The following is a 14,633-nucleotide window of genomic DNA, read 5'->3' as shown; positions in this document are numbered from 1 at the left end:
TGGAGTTTTGTTCTTTTGAGAGGGGACATCCCAGACTACTGTTAATTCGCAATCATAATGTTTCAATGCACAGTTCACGCCATCTGCGAAAACAAACCAAGTACTCTTAAATACAGTATAGAGACAAACCTAGAAAACATGATGTTTTGAACTGGTTTAGATGGTAGTGCCATCATGAAACCAATCAGATATAAATCAGAAGTTTGATTCATACTCTGCACACTTGGAGATATTGGAATAAAATTCTTTTGTCTCACAAATAAATAAATCGCTACTTTATCAATTATTATGCAATTTTTATACGCCCGTCTATGACGGGACGTATTATGGTATACCCCGCGTCCGTCTGTCCGTCCGTCTGTCCGTCCGTCTGTCCGTCCGTCTGTCTGTCCGTCCGTCCGTCCGTCCGTCCGTCTGTTAATGTCGTACGCTACGTCAAATATCCTTTGACAGATTTTCTTCAAATTTTAACACAATCTTAATATTGATAAACCCTGATCCCCTTTCGTTTTTGACGGAATTCTGAATTGTCGTTCCAGAGTTATGGGACTTTGTTCGTCAAAATTTCGTGATTTCATTGAATGTCCTACTGTAGCTCAAATATCCTTCGATGGATTTTTTTCAAATTTCAACACAATCTTAATATTGATAAACCCTGATCCCCTTTCGTTTTTGACGGAATTCTGAATTGTCGTTCCAGAGTTATGGGACTTTGTTCGTCAAAATTTCGTTATTTCCATGCTCATGTACTTATAAAATAAACCATGTATTCAAATACAAATAAACTGAAGTAAAAAAATGATTCAAAGGGTTATTTATTACCTTACTACTTCATTGGCGAACGACGGGCGTATCATGCGCTCATGGCGCAGCTTTTATTATGAAAATGATGCAATAAAAAAATGCCTTGTTGATACTGTGTTATTTTGTAGAAAACTTAAGTAAGTCACTCAAGTTGTTTCATAAATTCAGTGAAGTTTACCTTGACCCCACCAATCCTCCCAAGGGGTGAATGTCTTTGTACAAGGTATCTAGGTATGACATTTGATGAAAGTATCAGTAACTGTTGATGGTAATTGGTCAGCCACTTAGTTCCCTTGTTCTAACTGTTGATGGTAATTGGTCAGCCACTTAGTTCCCTTGTTCTCTTACCCAGGATCAGTAACTGTTGATGGTAATTGGTCAGCCACTTAGTTCCCTTGTTCTCTTACCCAGGTAACTGTTGATGGTAATTGGTCAGCCACTTAGTTCCCTTGTTCTCTTACCCAGGTAACTGTTGATGGTAATTAGTTAGCCACTTAGTTCCCTTGTTCTCTTACCCAGGATGATGCTCGTCAGTTCTTCGCGCTGGCGGGTAACGCAGACGAAGGCGACCTATCTGGGGAGTTGGCGGCCTTCATGAAGCGTCTGTGGAAGGACTCCGGGGTGGCCCACTGCGTCGGCAGATCACGAGAATACCAGCTGAATGACTCAGCCGAATAGTAAGTGGTTTCCACAGTTACTTGTCTGTTTAATGGAAAGCTTAATCTAAGGGTTTAACCCTGAATTGTGTTGAATTTTATGATCTTAATATATTGATTGATTTATGCATACTTCTGTCCAGAAGTTATGTTACTTCTGGGGTCAAAAATATTTCAATAATGCATTGATTCTGCTAGACGAGCGCCATAATTTTCACTTGTCCTTCAGACACATACACTTGTCCTTCAAATATGTGTGAAATAAAGATTGTAAGGGGCTAATATTGCCTTTAAAGTTCTGAAAAGTCAATACACTACAGTTCTGTCATATTGCGAAAAGTATGCAAAAAATATACTTAATTTTTTCTTTGGTTAAAAAAATGGTGATGCATTTTTTATGTCTCCCAGTCTTTTTATGTCCCTCAGTCTATACTGGGGAACATATTGTTTTTGCCCTGTCTGTTTGTTTGTTGGTTTGTTTGTGTCAAATTTAACATTTGCAATAACATTTGCAATAATGAGGATAGCAACTTCATATTTGGCATGCATGTGTATCTCATGGAGCTGCTCATTTTGAGTGATGAAAGGTCATGGTCATCCTTCAAGGTCAAAGGTCAAATATATGGGTCAAATTCATCAAACTTGAACATTTGCCATAACTTTTAAAATATTGAAGATAGCAACTTCATATTTGGCATGCACGTATCTCGTGGAGCTGCACATTTTGAGTGGTGAAAGGTCAAGGTCATCCTTCAAGGTCAAAGGTTAAATTTATGGGGGGGGGACATAGTGTTTCACAAACACATCTTGTTTTTATGTGGAAATTTGTTCTCAACAGTGCTACGGTAGTTTTAAAAGGTCAGTATTAATCTGTGACATGTACCGTTACTTTATACACTTCACGTTGGGACGGGGTTTGTTTGGCTGCCTCAGCGCTGATATGGTTACGCAAAATTTGATGTTGGGCAAGTGGGGATATACTTTGTCACACTACACAAGCCTGAATGTGATGTACAATGAAAGCACTAAAATGACCAAACTGGATTTAGTTTTGATTTTTGGATTATAGATAAAATTAAAGTGTGCGAACAATACGCTCAAGTTTTACTGTCAAAATAGATAAGCTTATAGAAAAGGAATTTAATTCAATGAAAAAGTCAAACTGGTTTGAAAATACATGTTTTAACATCACTTTTTTTCACTTGTCATGTAGGACAACAGCTTTTGGGAAATTAACTCGTCCTTTTAAGATTTAATTCGTCGATACGAACGGACGAGTAGAATTTTTGTCTCCTGAGCTTATCTGAGCAGATTGTGCTAAAGGGAAGCATTTAGGATACCGTCTGTAGGTATGTGCATGTATCTGTCTGTCTGTTACTTTTTTCTTTAAACAACTTCTCCTGAACTGCTTAGTAGATTTTAAAAAGCTTAATACAGCCAACTAAATCATGCTCTATCTGAATAACATTTCAATCAGTATTTATTAAGGTGGACAGGCAAAGGCTGAACACATACTGTTTGGTTACTATGTCAACATGTACTTATAAACAGAAGCTAATATGATGGATGTATTGGTTTGTCTTCCTGACCAGTGGAACATCATGACTTGAATATCAATTTTTTTCTCTGTTGAATACCAACAGTATTTTTGAGCCAACTTTGCATACATGTAATTTCAATGTAACCAAAACTTGTTGAGTGTCCAAGAATGTTGGGCATGATTATTGTAAATACTATAGTAATCATGTGTGTGATGACTTCATATGAATGTTGATGAAACTCTTGCAGTTAATAACTCAATCAAAACCAGTGAATTATTTAACGAATATCTTGTCTCTTGGCAATCTTTGCATACTTTGTGATACTTCATTTCAAATTGACAAATCTAAATCTTTTACACGTGTTAATTGCCAAGTTTATACATTTCCTGATATATCCTTTGTGTAAATAAATACTAATTGTCCCCTACCGGTTTCACGGGAGGGGACTTATGGTTTGTGCTCTGTGTGTCTGTCAGTCCTTCAGTCCGTGAGTCGGTCGCAATTGTCTGGATCCTGCGATAACTTTAAAAGTTCTTCATATTTTTTTCATGAAACTTAAAACATGGACAGATGGCAATATGGACATTATGCACATCGTTTCATTTTCTTCCTATGTCGAAAATTCTGGTTGCTATGGCAACAAATATAAAAAAAATATATAAAAAATTCTGACAACGGTGGACATATATTGCTTGGCATTAGTCTTGTTGAGAATGGCACTGATAAACAGTGGTGTGAGTTTTCTGCCGATCTGATTGACCCAAGTGTCATTTCTTAATTCATGTAAATTCGTCAGAAAAAAATGGGGGGTTAGAGAGTACGACCATTTCTGTGGCCTATTTCATTAGCGACTGGAAAAATCTTTTCTTTAAAACAAATTGCATATTGCGCTAGTGGTAAATTTGTAACCAACAATGTCATTGGCTTTGGTTTCCCAATCCTCAAATCAAAATTGGTCTTTGATAAAAAAATTATTTATTACTTTGCTGATCTGTTTGCAAATTAAGACATTCGAGTTTATCAAAGAACTGACAACTTTCAACAAATTGTGTTTATTTACATATCAATGAATAACAAATTTAAATGGGATAAAATTTACCAAACCAGGGATAAAATAGAACAAACCATGGTTTCAATGTTTCTATAAGAAAACAATACCAGTTTGCAAATGGTTAATGTAATTATTCTGGTAAGCCCAAGTTGGAAGTGTGGTCCTTCATGTGAAAAAATCGTGTAGTTCGTATCCCGTGGTAATTTGTTGATAAATAAACTCTGTAGAACTTTGTAATGAAAAGTGTGCTTACCACATTGTGAAAGTACAGGGCCCTTGCTACACTTTGGGGGATTGGGGCCAGGGCCCTTAGAGGGGGGAATTTCGCATCGTTTTGGGCGAAAAGGGGAATTTGAGAAGATCTATTCACCAACCATTCAAAACCTTAAAATTGCTATATCTTAATGTAATTTACATAAAAATGTAATTTACATAAATATACATTTTATCAAAGGTTAATAGCATGATAGCAGATGGCAAAATAAGTATAAAAGTAAAAAAATAATTATACCCCCACAAATAAAGTTTAAGGGGGTATATAGGAGTGAGCTTGTTGGTCTGTCGGTCCGTATTTAGTGTCCGCTCTCTATTTCAAGTTGTTTTCGAATATGGGTCATGCCGGGTCAAAAACTAGGTCACGGGGTCACTTAGTGCGTTTTAAACATTGAGCATGGTGTCTGCTCTCTAATTCAAGTAGTTTTCATCCGTGCTTCACCAAACTTGGTCAGATGTTGCATCTAGACGATGCCTAGGCCAAGTTCAAACATGGGTCATTGTAGGTCAAAAACTAGGTCATGTGGTCACTTAGTGCGTTTTAAACATTGAGCATGGTGTCCGCTCTCTACTTCAAGTAGTTTTCATCCGATCTTCACCACAGTTGGTCAGAAGTTGTATCTAGATGATGTGTAGGTCAAGTTCCAACATGGGCCATGCCGGGTCAAAAACTAGGTCATGGGGTCACTATGTGCGTTTTAAACATTGAGCATGGTGTCCGCTGATTTTGTGAAGACAACATGCAAAATATTCTGTGTCAATGCGGAATGTGGGGGTATTAGTCACGTCTTTGACAAAGCTCTATTTTTTTTTGGAGGGGGGAATTTTTAGCTGAAATAGGGGAAAAAAGTATACTATTTTAAGGGGAGAATGGGGCTGAAGTAAAGGGCCAAACAAGGGCCCTGAAGTAAATCGTTTTCCAGCATAATTCATTAGGGTTAAGAGACGAAATGGCAAACATTACCTATTCATTACAATAAAAATTGTTTGATTTGCATTCATAGCATGTGAATGAGAGGTACCGTAAAAATGCAGTCGTAAGTCGAGATTTTTTTCCTCCAAAAACTGATTAAAATTATAGTCTCAACTTATGAAATCGTTCATGAAAAAAATCGAAGTCGATCGATCCAAAGCAAAACGTCTTATTTGAACTGACTCGAATTAATTTAATAATATTTTTCAACTTCGCATTTGCTTCATTTTGATAATTGAATCCAAAGTAAATTTTCGCAAGTGATTTTTTTTATGGAATTGTAAACAAAGAGTCAGTTAAAGTCTTCCGAAAATTGTGCACTCTGTGTGAATTGACAGTTTGACGTCATCAAAGGAAAGCCGCTTCTTGTCTGAAGCCATAAAGTGACAAATTTTCTCGCCGACAAAATTGGCTTCCTTTGTCTAGCAATCAACATGCCGAACCAATCATGTGTTTGTTCTTCAATGGCAATCGTCCAATTAAATAATAGCTCGTGCAAAGCTCAGCCTTCCAATCTTTTGCAGAGAACGGAGGTGGAGTTTAACGGTTAATTGAGTGTTTTACGCATGTCGAGTTCCAATTTGCCAAAATTACTTGGCCTAAGCATTTAAACGACAAATACATTTATCAATGATTTTCCAATTTACAAACTTTCTGTACAGTTCCTAACTATGGCAGACGCTTGTGTTTACAAAATTCCTAAACACATATATCGTACATGTAAATAATGGCACAGTGTTTTATTGGATTGATTATACTAATTACCAAATTGCAATGTAATACTATTACTATCTACTATAATATCGGGTTTGTTTATAATTAACATGTTAAACAATGAAGTTGCGTCACAGACTTGGAAATATATTTGATAGGGTCGCAATTTACTGATGCTGATATATTTTTCTGTAATTTTTACCCGACTTATGAAGTGCACATACATAAAATGTCACATTTTCGAACCATTTTTATACCCCTGACGTATGAGCAGGTAGACCTATGACTGAGTTTTTACGGTAATATGAGAATGAGAGGTAAATAAGGCCTTGTGAAAGAAATCTTGTCAAGTTCAATTAAGTGTAAATCTTTGTCTGTTTTGAGAGGTTCAATACCCTGTTTATAAGCACATTTCATCATCCAAAATCAGTTGATATAATAATTTTCCTCCCCTTGAACATGTCAGAAAAACATGTAACACCCTTGTACATGTATATACCTGTGATTTTCAAATACGCCTGACTTGGTACATTCTCAATACACTTTGTACCTTACTAACATCATTTATATAAGCGTCACAAGTATTAAACTTCCTTCATTGGTTTAAGCAAAAACAAAGATGCATAGATCCACATAATACAGAGAAATACAGAGATTGATGCGGTTTTATATACTGATGCATATTAATATGATGAAATACACATGTACCCTGAAAACCAGTGATTACTATGCGTCCTAAAGCGTTAAACTAATTGTCAAGCAGATGCATTTATGTGAAAAGTTTTCATCCAAGGCAACTTTTGTCTGGAAAAATGTGTTGAAGGCCCTTAGTTCCGCTCAACAAACCAAGTTGCTGTAATTTATAAAAATTATTGCCCCAAAACTGGTAATCAGGTAAATTATATGTGTCTAGGCATGACAGACTTATGACCTTTTTGACCAAATAGAACCAATAAGTAAAGCCAGAAATATTCTTAAAACAATGTTATTTCCACACTCTTGTTGTCTTTGTTGGGTTCGAATAGATAAACAGAGGGCTGATTGTGTCTGAAATGTTCCAGGCCATGTAAGCACAACTACCATCTCTCATCAACATGTGACTTGGTTGCAGGCCATGTAAGCACAACTACCATCTCTCATCAACATGTGACTTGGTTGCAGGCCATGTAAGCACAACTACCATCTCTCATCAACGTGTGACTTGGTTGTGCTCCTGACCATCATGCATGTGACCAGTTGGTTGCCTCTTATGTCTGACTAAAAATCCTCTAAACCACTTTTATCCAAACAAGAAATATGCTTCTAGCAGATACATGTATGCTTGTGGGGTTTCCAATCACAATCCAAATAACTTTGTTTTTGTGTGTGTTTTTTTTGCCTGCAAATGTTACCAGAATATTTAAGGGAAAGCTTGACCCAGAAGTTTTATTGCGCCATCAGATATAACCATCTCACATTTTATATTCTGGAAAATAAATATATATAGTTTCTTAACTTTCTTCCATAAATTGGAGCATTAACACTTGAACCAATCTTAGCTGTGAGTAATAATGTGTAAAATTTCTCAAAAGCTATATAAGTGCTAGTTATGTTTTCATAAATATCAAAACAACTGCATACTGTTGTGTGCAGCTCTAAAGAATAAGTCTGAGAAAATATCAGACTGTTACACTTGACGTTTTCAGAGCTTTATTTTCAATGATGAAAAGTCAATTTATTATCTTGTTTAAAAAAAACTTTTTGTGTGGAAAAATGGTTAAAAAGTATATGAATATTTGTTGTTGTTTTTGTTTAAATAATGCACACCTAAGCCTTTGATACGCTGTTTCTTTGCAATAAGAGGGAGTTTCCTTTGAAAATGTTTATAAATTTGGGCTTGTCATACATTTTCAATTTTAATAGAAGCAAAATAAAAACAAATCCAGTGATGGAAATAAAAAAATGGTATGTTAGCAACGGTTTGAAAAATGTTGCTACAGTTTAGTAATTTGTTGTTTTACAAGTAAAATGTCACACACAAAAAATGCGATAATACACTGTAATGGCTTGTTTTTCTCTCGAACTCAAAGATAAACACAGTAAATTGGGAAATTGTGCAGGCTGCCGCAGAAATAAAAGAACAAATTGAACATTAAGCCTATAGAACATGCCGGGGAGATTTGCACACTTCATAATCCTGATCGACTGGAATATTTATGCACCGTTATGATCAAACGGATGACATTTCAGGAAATAACTGAAATCTAGAATTTGTCAGTATTGTTTGCACTTTCCTGATATGAAATGAATATCAAAAGAAAGTATCATAGTGCATCTTTTTGTCTAGCCTGTTTTCGAGAGGCTGATATAGCAGTCACCATGTTTGTCCGTATGTGCTTGCAGGCGACTAAGATTGTTCTGAATATAACTCTTATAAAAAAAAACAGCATGAGGAGACAGCAGTTTGAGTGTAACACCAATTCCCCTCTCTTAAAGACAACTTCACACTAAGAGGTAAAAAGTCAACATTTTGCCATTGAACATCATATCCAGACTGTGACTTTATCTTTCTACGTGGCTTGCCATGTTAACAGCCTAAATATGTTAAAAACACAAAAGTATCTATATTTTTCCAGCTTGAGGGCTTTTGTGTGTGTTGTTTTATGTTGTTTATTAGTTACAAACATAATTATTTGGTATTACGTAGTATTGAAAAAATAGTGTAAAAAAAAAAGTGATCAAAACATCAAATAAACATGTGCTCAAATATCAACAGGATAAAGGGAGGTGTGTATGATGGGTTGTTATCAATATAGCTGTAGTGATGGGAAAAAAACTAATCCTTGTAATCTGTGTGCATTTTCAGCTACCTGAATGCGCTGGACCGTATCTCAGTGCCGAACTACATCCCGACAGAGCAGGACGTGTTGAGGACGAGAGTGAAGACCACTGGCATTGTGGAGACACATTTCACATTCAAAGACCTCCACTTCAAGTGAGAGTTTATAATATCATTATTATTTGGACGGTTGAGTTTGACATTCCTGGATCTTATAAAGTATTATAAGCATATACAAAAGTTTCACTTTAAGTCCGGAATTTTTATTGCCTCCCCTGCACTGTACCACAAAAATTAAGACCCCATATACATTTTGAGCTCACTTGAGCATAATAGGGCCGGTGTTGTGCCTCATCAACTTTGAGTGAGCTTGTTACATCTGGAGAGGTCCGGGTTATATCCAATCTTGATGAGACTTGGTCAGAATGTTCACGTTAAAAGTATCTTGGCTGAGATGGAATCTGGGTCATGTGCAATCATATACTAGGTCATCAGGTCAAATCTAAGAAAAACCTTGATCCTTTTCTACAGGCCACATTTATGACTAGATTTTTATGAAGGTTGAGTTCAAATCTTGGTTTGGTGCCGAAAACTAAGTGACTTGCTCAAATATTAAAAACAAAAATAACCTCTCTCTCTTAGAGGCCACATGTGTGACTCGATGTTGATGAAACTTGCTTAGAATGTAAATCTTGACAATATCTAGGACAATTTCGAGTCTGGGTCACATGGACTCAAATCTAGGTCACCAGATCATATCTGAGGAAAAGTAACCTCTCTTGTGGCTGTATTTACGACTCAATTTTAATTAATCTTAGCCTGAATATTTATTTTGACGATGTATAGGCCGAGTCTGAATGTGGGCTGTGTGCATCCAAAAACAGGTCAAATCTTATGAAACCATTTTTACGACCCTTGATGAAACTTTGTCACAAGATCAGTTGGAATCTGGTTCACCTGAATTCAAAACCTTTTTACAAAGTCTCCTAAAGCAGCTCACATTTTAAGATCTTTGTACATTATATTTGTAAATCATAATAAAAAAAGTATAAGAACATTCTTATATATAGCACAAATTGTAAGACCCCCAGTAAACTAACTTTGTCAATTGTTATGTAAAAATTTCAAAAACACAAAAATGAAAATTGCCTGAAAACAGCCACATGGGGTGTTTTATTGTACACAGAATTTTGATGTGGGAGGTTTTGTTTGTGCATAGGATGTTTAATGTGGGATGTTTTGATTGTACACAGGATGTTTGATGTGGGAGGTCAGAGGTCTGAGCGTAAGAAGTGGATCCACTGTTTTGAGGGTGTGACTGCCATCATCTTTATTGTGGCCATGAGCGAGTACGACCTCACACTGGCTGAGGACCAGGAGATGGTAAGAGTTACCTGCATTTACATTGTTTTGTTGTTTTTATGCCCCCCTTCGAAGAAGAGGGGGCATATTGTTTTGCACATGTCGGTCTGTCGGTCCGTCCGTCCACCAGATGGTTTCCGGATGATAACTCAAGAACACTTAGGCCGAGGGTCATGAAACTTCATAGGTACATTGATCATGACTGTCAGATGACCCCTATTGATTTTCAGGCCACTAGGTCAAAGGTCAATGTCACATTGACTCGAAATAGTAAAGTGGTTTCCGGATGATAACTCAAGAATGCTTAGACCTAGGATCATGAAATTTCATAGGTACATTGAGCATGACTGGCAGATGACCCCTATTGATTTTCAGGTCACTAGGTCAAAGGTCAAGGTCACAGTGACTCGAAACAGTAAAATGGTTTCCGAATGATAACTCAAGAATGCTTATGCCTATGATCATGAAACTTCATAGGCACATTGATCATGACTGGCAGATGACCCCCTATTGATTTTCAGGTCACTAGGTCAAAGGTCAAGGTCAGAGTGACCCGAAATAGTTAAATGGTTTCCTGATGATAACTCAAGAATGCTTACACCTAGGATCATGAAACTTCATAGTTACGTTGATCATGACTGGCAGATGACCCCTATTAATTTTCAGGTCACTAGGTCAAAGGTTACAGTAACAAAAAAACATATTCACACAATGGCTGCCACTACAACTGACAGCCCATATGGGGGGCATGCATGTTTTACAAACAGCCCTTGTTTTCAAATTTGGGGGAGTTATTTGCAATTTAAAGAAGTATTCATTTTGCTCTTATTACTGCCGAGATGTTTCTAAAATACTATTGAAAACTGTGAAAAAGATAATCTAGCATTAATTGGTTGATCAAACAAAACGATTTATCAAAACAATTCTTGAATGGCTTGTTTATAATTTGCAGAACCGCATGATGGAGAGCATGAAGCTGTTTGACTCGATATGCAACAACAAGTGGTTCACCGAGACCTCCATCATTCTGTTCCTCAACAAGAAGGACCTCTTTGAGGAGAAGATTCGCAAGTCCTCACTTAGTGTCTGCTTCCCTGAATACACAGGTATAGTTCACCTTTCTGACCTTGTCTGCTTCCCTAGATACACAGGTATAGTTCACCTCTCTGACTTTGTCTGCTTCCATAGATACAAAGGTTCAGTTCACCTTTCTGACTGTCTGCTTCCCTGAATACACATTTACAGTTCACCTTTCTGACTTTGTCTGCTTCCCTGAATACACAGGTACAGTTCACCTTTCTGACTTTGTCTGCTTCCCTAGATACACAGGTACAGTTCACCTTTCTGACTGTCTGCGTCCCTGAATACACAAGTATAGTTCACCTTTCTGACCTTGTCTGCTTCCCTAGATACACAGGTATAGTTAACCTTTCTGACTGTCTGCTTTCCTGAATACACAGGTACAGTTCACCTTTCTGACTTTGTCTGCTTCCCTAGATACACAGGTACAGTTCACCTTTCTGACCTTGTCTGCTTCCCTAGATACACAGGTACAGTTCACCTTTCTGACTTTGTCTGCTTCCCTAAATACACAGGTACAGTTCACCTTTCTGACTGTCTGCTTCCTTGAATACACAGGTAAAGTTCACCTTTCTGACTTTGTCTGCTTCCCTGAATACACAGGTACAGTTCACCTTTCTGACTGTCTGCTTCCTTGAATACACAGGTACAGTTCACCTTTCTGACTGTCTGCTTCCCTGAATACACAGGTACAGTTCACCTTTCTGACTGTCTGCTTCCCTAGATACACAGGTACAGTTCACCTTTCTGACTTTGTCTGCTTCCCTAGATACGCAGGTACAGTTCACCTTTCTGACTGTCTGCTTCCCTAGATACACAGGTACAGTTCACCTTTCTGACTTTGTCTGCTTCCCTAAAAACACAGGTACAGTTCACCTTTCTGTCTGATTCCTTGAATACACAAGTACAGTTCACCTTTCTGACTGTCTGCTTCCCTGAATACACAGGTACAGTTCACCTTTCTGACTGTCTGCTTCCCTGAATACACAGGTACAGTTCACCTTTCTGACTGTCTGCTTCCCTGAATACACAGGTACAGTTCACCTTTCTGACTGTCTGCTTCCCTGAATACATGGGTACAGTTCACCTTTCTGACTGTCTGCTTCCCTGAATACACAGGCACAGTTCACCTATCTGACTGTCTGCTTCCCTGAATACACAGGTACAGTTCACCTTTCTGACTGTCTGCTTCCCTGAATACACAGGTACAGTTCACCTATCTGACTGTCTGATTCCCTTGATACACAGGTACAGTTCACCTTTCTGACTCTCTGCTTCCCTGAATACACAGGTACAGTTCACCTATCTGACTGTCTGCTTCCCTGAATACACAGGTATAGTTCACCTTTCTGACCTTGTCTGCTTCCCTTGATACACAGGTATAGTTCACCTGTCGGACTTTGTCTGCTTCCCTGAATACACAGGTACAGTTCACCTTTCTGACTGTCTGCTTCCCCAGATGCACAGGTACAGTTCACCTTTCTGACCTTGTCTGCTTCCCTGAATACACAGGTACAGTTCACCTTTCTGACTTTGTCTGCTTCCTTGAATACACAGGTACAGTTCACCTTTCTGACTTTGTCTGCTGCCCTGAATACACAGGTACAGTTCACCTTTCTGACCTTGTCTGCTTCCTTGAATACACAGAGGTACAGTTCACTTTTCTGACTTTGTCTGCTTCCTTGAATACACAGGTACAGTTCACCTTTCTGACCTTGTCTGCTTCCTGAATACACAGAGGTACAGTTCACCTTTCTGACTTTGTCTGCTTCCCTAGATACACAGGTACAGTTCACCTTTCTGACCATTGTCTGCTTCCCTGAATACACATGTACGCTTTACCTTTCTGACCTTGTCTGCTTCCCTAGATACACAAGTACAGTTCACCTTTCTGACCATTGTATGCTTCCCTGAATACACATTTACACTTTACCTTTCTGACCTTGTCTGCTTCCGTGAATACATAGGTACAGTTCACCTTTCCAGGGGTGTCAATTTTCTTCATTATCCCAGAAATCAGGATTTCAGCCGACCATTGAGATCAATTAAAACCAGATTTGATATTTTTTTAGGAGGGGGGGGGGGGATGAGGGTTAAAATAGTTTGAAAGCACAATGTAGAACAAAAGTAATATATTTGTCAAAGCTTCATCGTCTTTGTGCTCGGTACCAATTTTTCTCCAGTATTTTATTGATTAATTTCTGATTGGCTAGCCGATGGCTCGGACATGCTCGATAACTGACAGAAAATCGTCGCTACTTTCTGAAATTCTTACAAGTCAACGAAACGTTGCACATATCAGCCATCAATTCATGAAATATTCTAAGTTATGGATTAGCAAAGTTAAGCAGTTCAATAGCATATTGTAAAGCAATATGTTAACCAAATTACATATTGATTACGTATTTTCTTGGTAAATGTTTTTCATTTTTGGCATTCATACAATTTGCACATTTTATTTAATGTTTAAAACATGTATATTTTTCAGATTTTTTCGTTTTCGGATATAGTAATTTTCAATTTAATTAATTTTTAGCTCTACTGGCTGAAGGCCTGAAGAGCTTATGTCATGGCGTGGTTTCTGTCGTCCATGCATGTGTTAGACTTTTTCTTGTTAACGCGATAAAGTCCACAGTTTTCATCTGATTCTTTTCAAACTTGTTAAGTGTCTTTATATTAATGAGGACTCGAACCCTATTGAAAATGGGTTACATCAGAGTAAAAAGTCCAGAATTATCTCCCCTTGAATTTGAGAAAATTGTGAAATAAGGCTTGTTTACGCAATTAAGTCCACAGTTATCATTCAATCATTTCCCAACTTGCACAGTGTCTTTATCTGAATGATGAGTCAAACCCTATTGTAAATGAGCAATATCGGAGTTATAAGTCCAGAATTATCTCCCCTTGAATTTGAGAAAAAAATTAAAATTCAGTTTTTTTATGTGATAAAGTCCATAATTTTCATCCAATTCTTGGCAAACTTGCACAGTGTCTTTGTATCAAAGAGGACTCAAACCCTTTTTTAAAAAGAGCAATATCGTAGCAATAAGTCCAGAATGACTTCCCCTTGAATATGAGAAAATTTTGAAATCCCGCTTGTTCATAATGAATTCCACAGTTTTCATCCAATTATTTTCAAATTTGCACAGTATCTTTATATCAATGAGGACTTGAACCCTATTGAATATGAGCAGTATTGGAGAAATAAGTACACAATAATCTCCCCTTGAATTTGAGAAAATTCTCCTTGTTTGCGCGATTAAGCACACAGTTTCCATCTTATTCTTTCCAAACTTGCACAGTGTTTATAGCAGTAGAGCAATTCAGGCCCTCATTGGCCTCTTGTTTACATCCATTTTAA

At 37.4% G+C, this 14,633-nt stretch overlaps 1 protein-coding gene across 1 annotated transcript in view; it reads left to right on the top strand.

The window, feature by feature from the left end:
* Nucleotides 1-14,633, top strand: part of LOC127880864 (guanine nucleotide-binding protein G(i) subunit alpha) — a 75,188-nt gene that overhangs the window by 43,160 nt on the left and 17,395 nt on the right. The window contains exons 4-7 of the mRNA XM_052428321.1: nt 1,324-1,481; nt 8,858-8,986; nt 10,084-10,213; nt 11,145-11,298. Coding sequence (XP_052284281.1) covers nt 1,324-1,481; nt 8,858-8,986; nt 10,084-10,213; nt 11,145-11,298 — 571 coding nt within the window. The remainder of the gene's footprint in view (nt 1-1,323; nt 1,482-8,857; nt 8,987-10,083; nt 10,214-11,144; nt 11,299-14,633) is intronic.

This window comes from Dreissena polymorpha, chromosome 5, assembly GCF_020536995.1.
Source record: "Dreissena polymorpha isolate Duluth1 chromosome 5, UMN_Dpol_1.0, whole genome shotgun sequence".
Classification (NCBI taxonomy): Eukaryota; Metazoa; Mollusca; class Bivalvia; order Myida; family Dreissenidae; genus Dreissena; species Dreissena polymorpha.
Note: the sequence above shows the minus strand (reverse complement) of the source record. Positions and strands in the feature narration are given on the sequence as shown.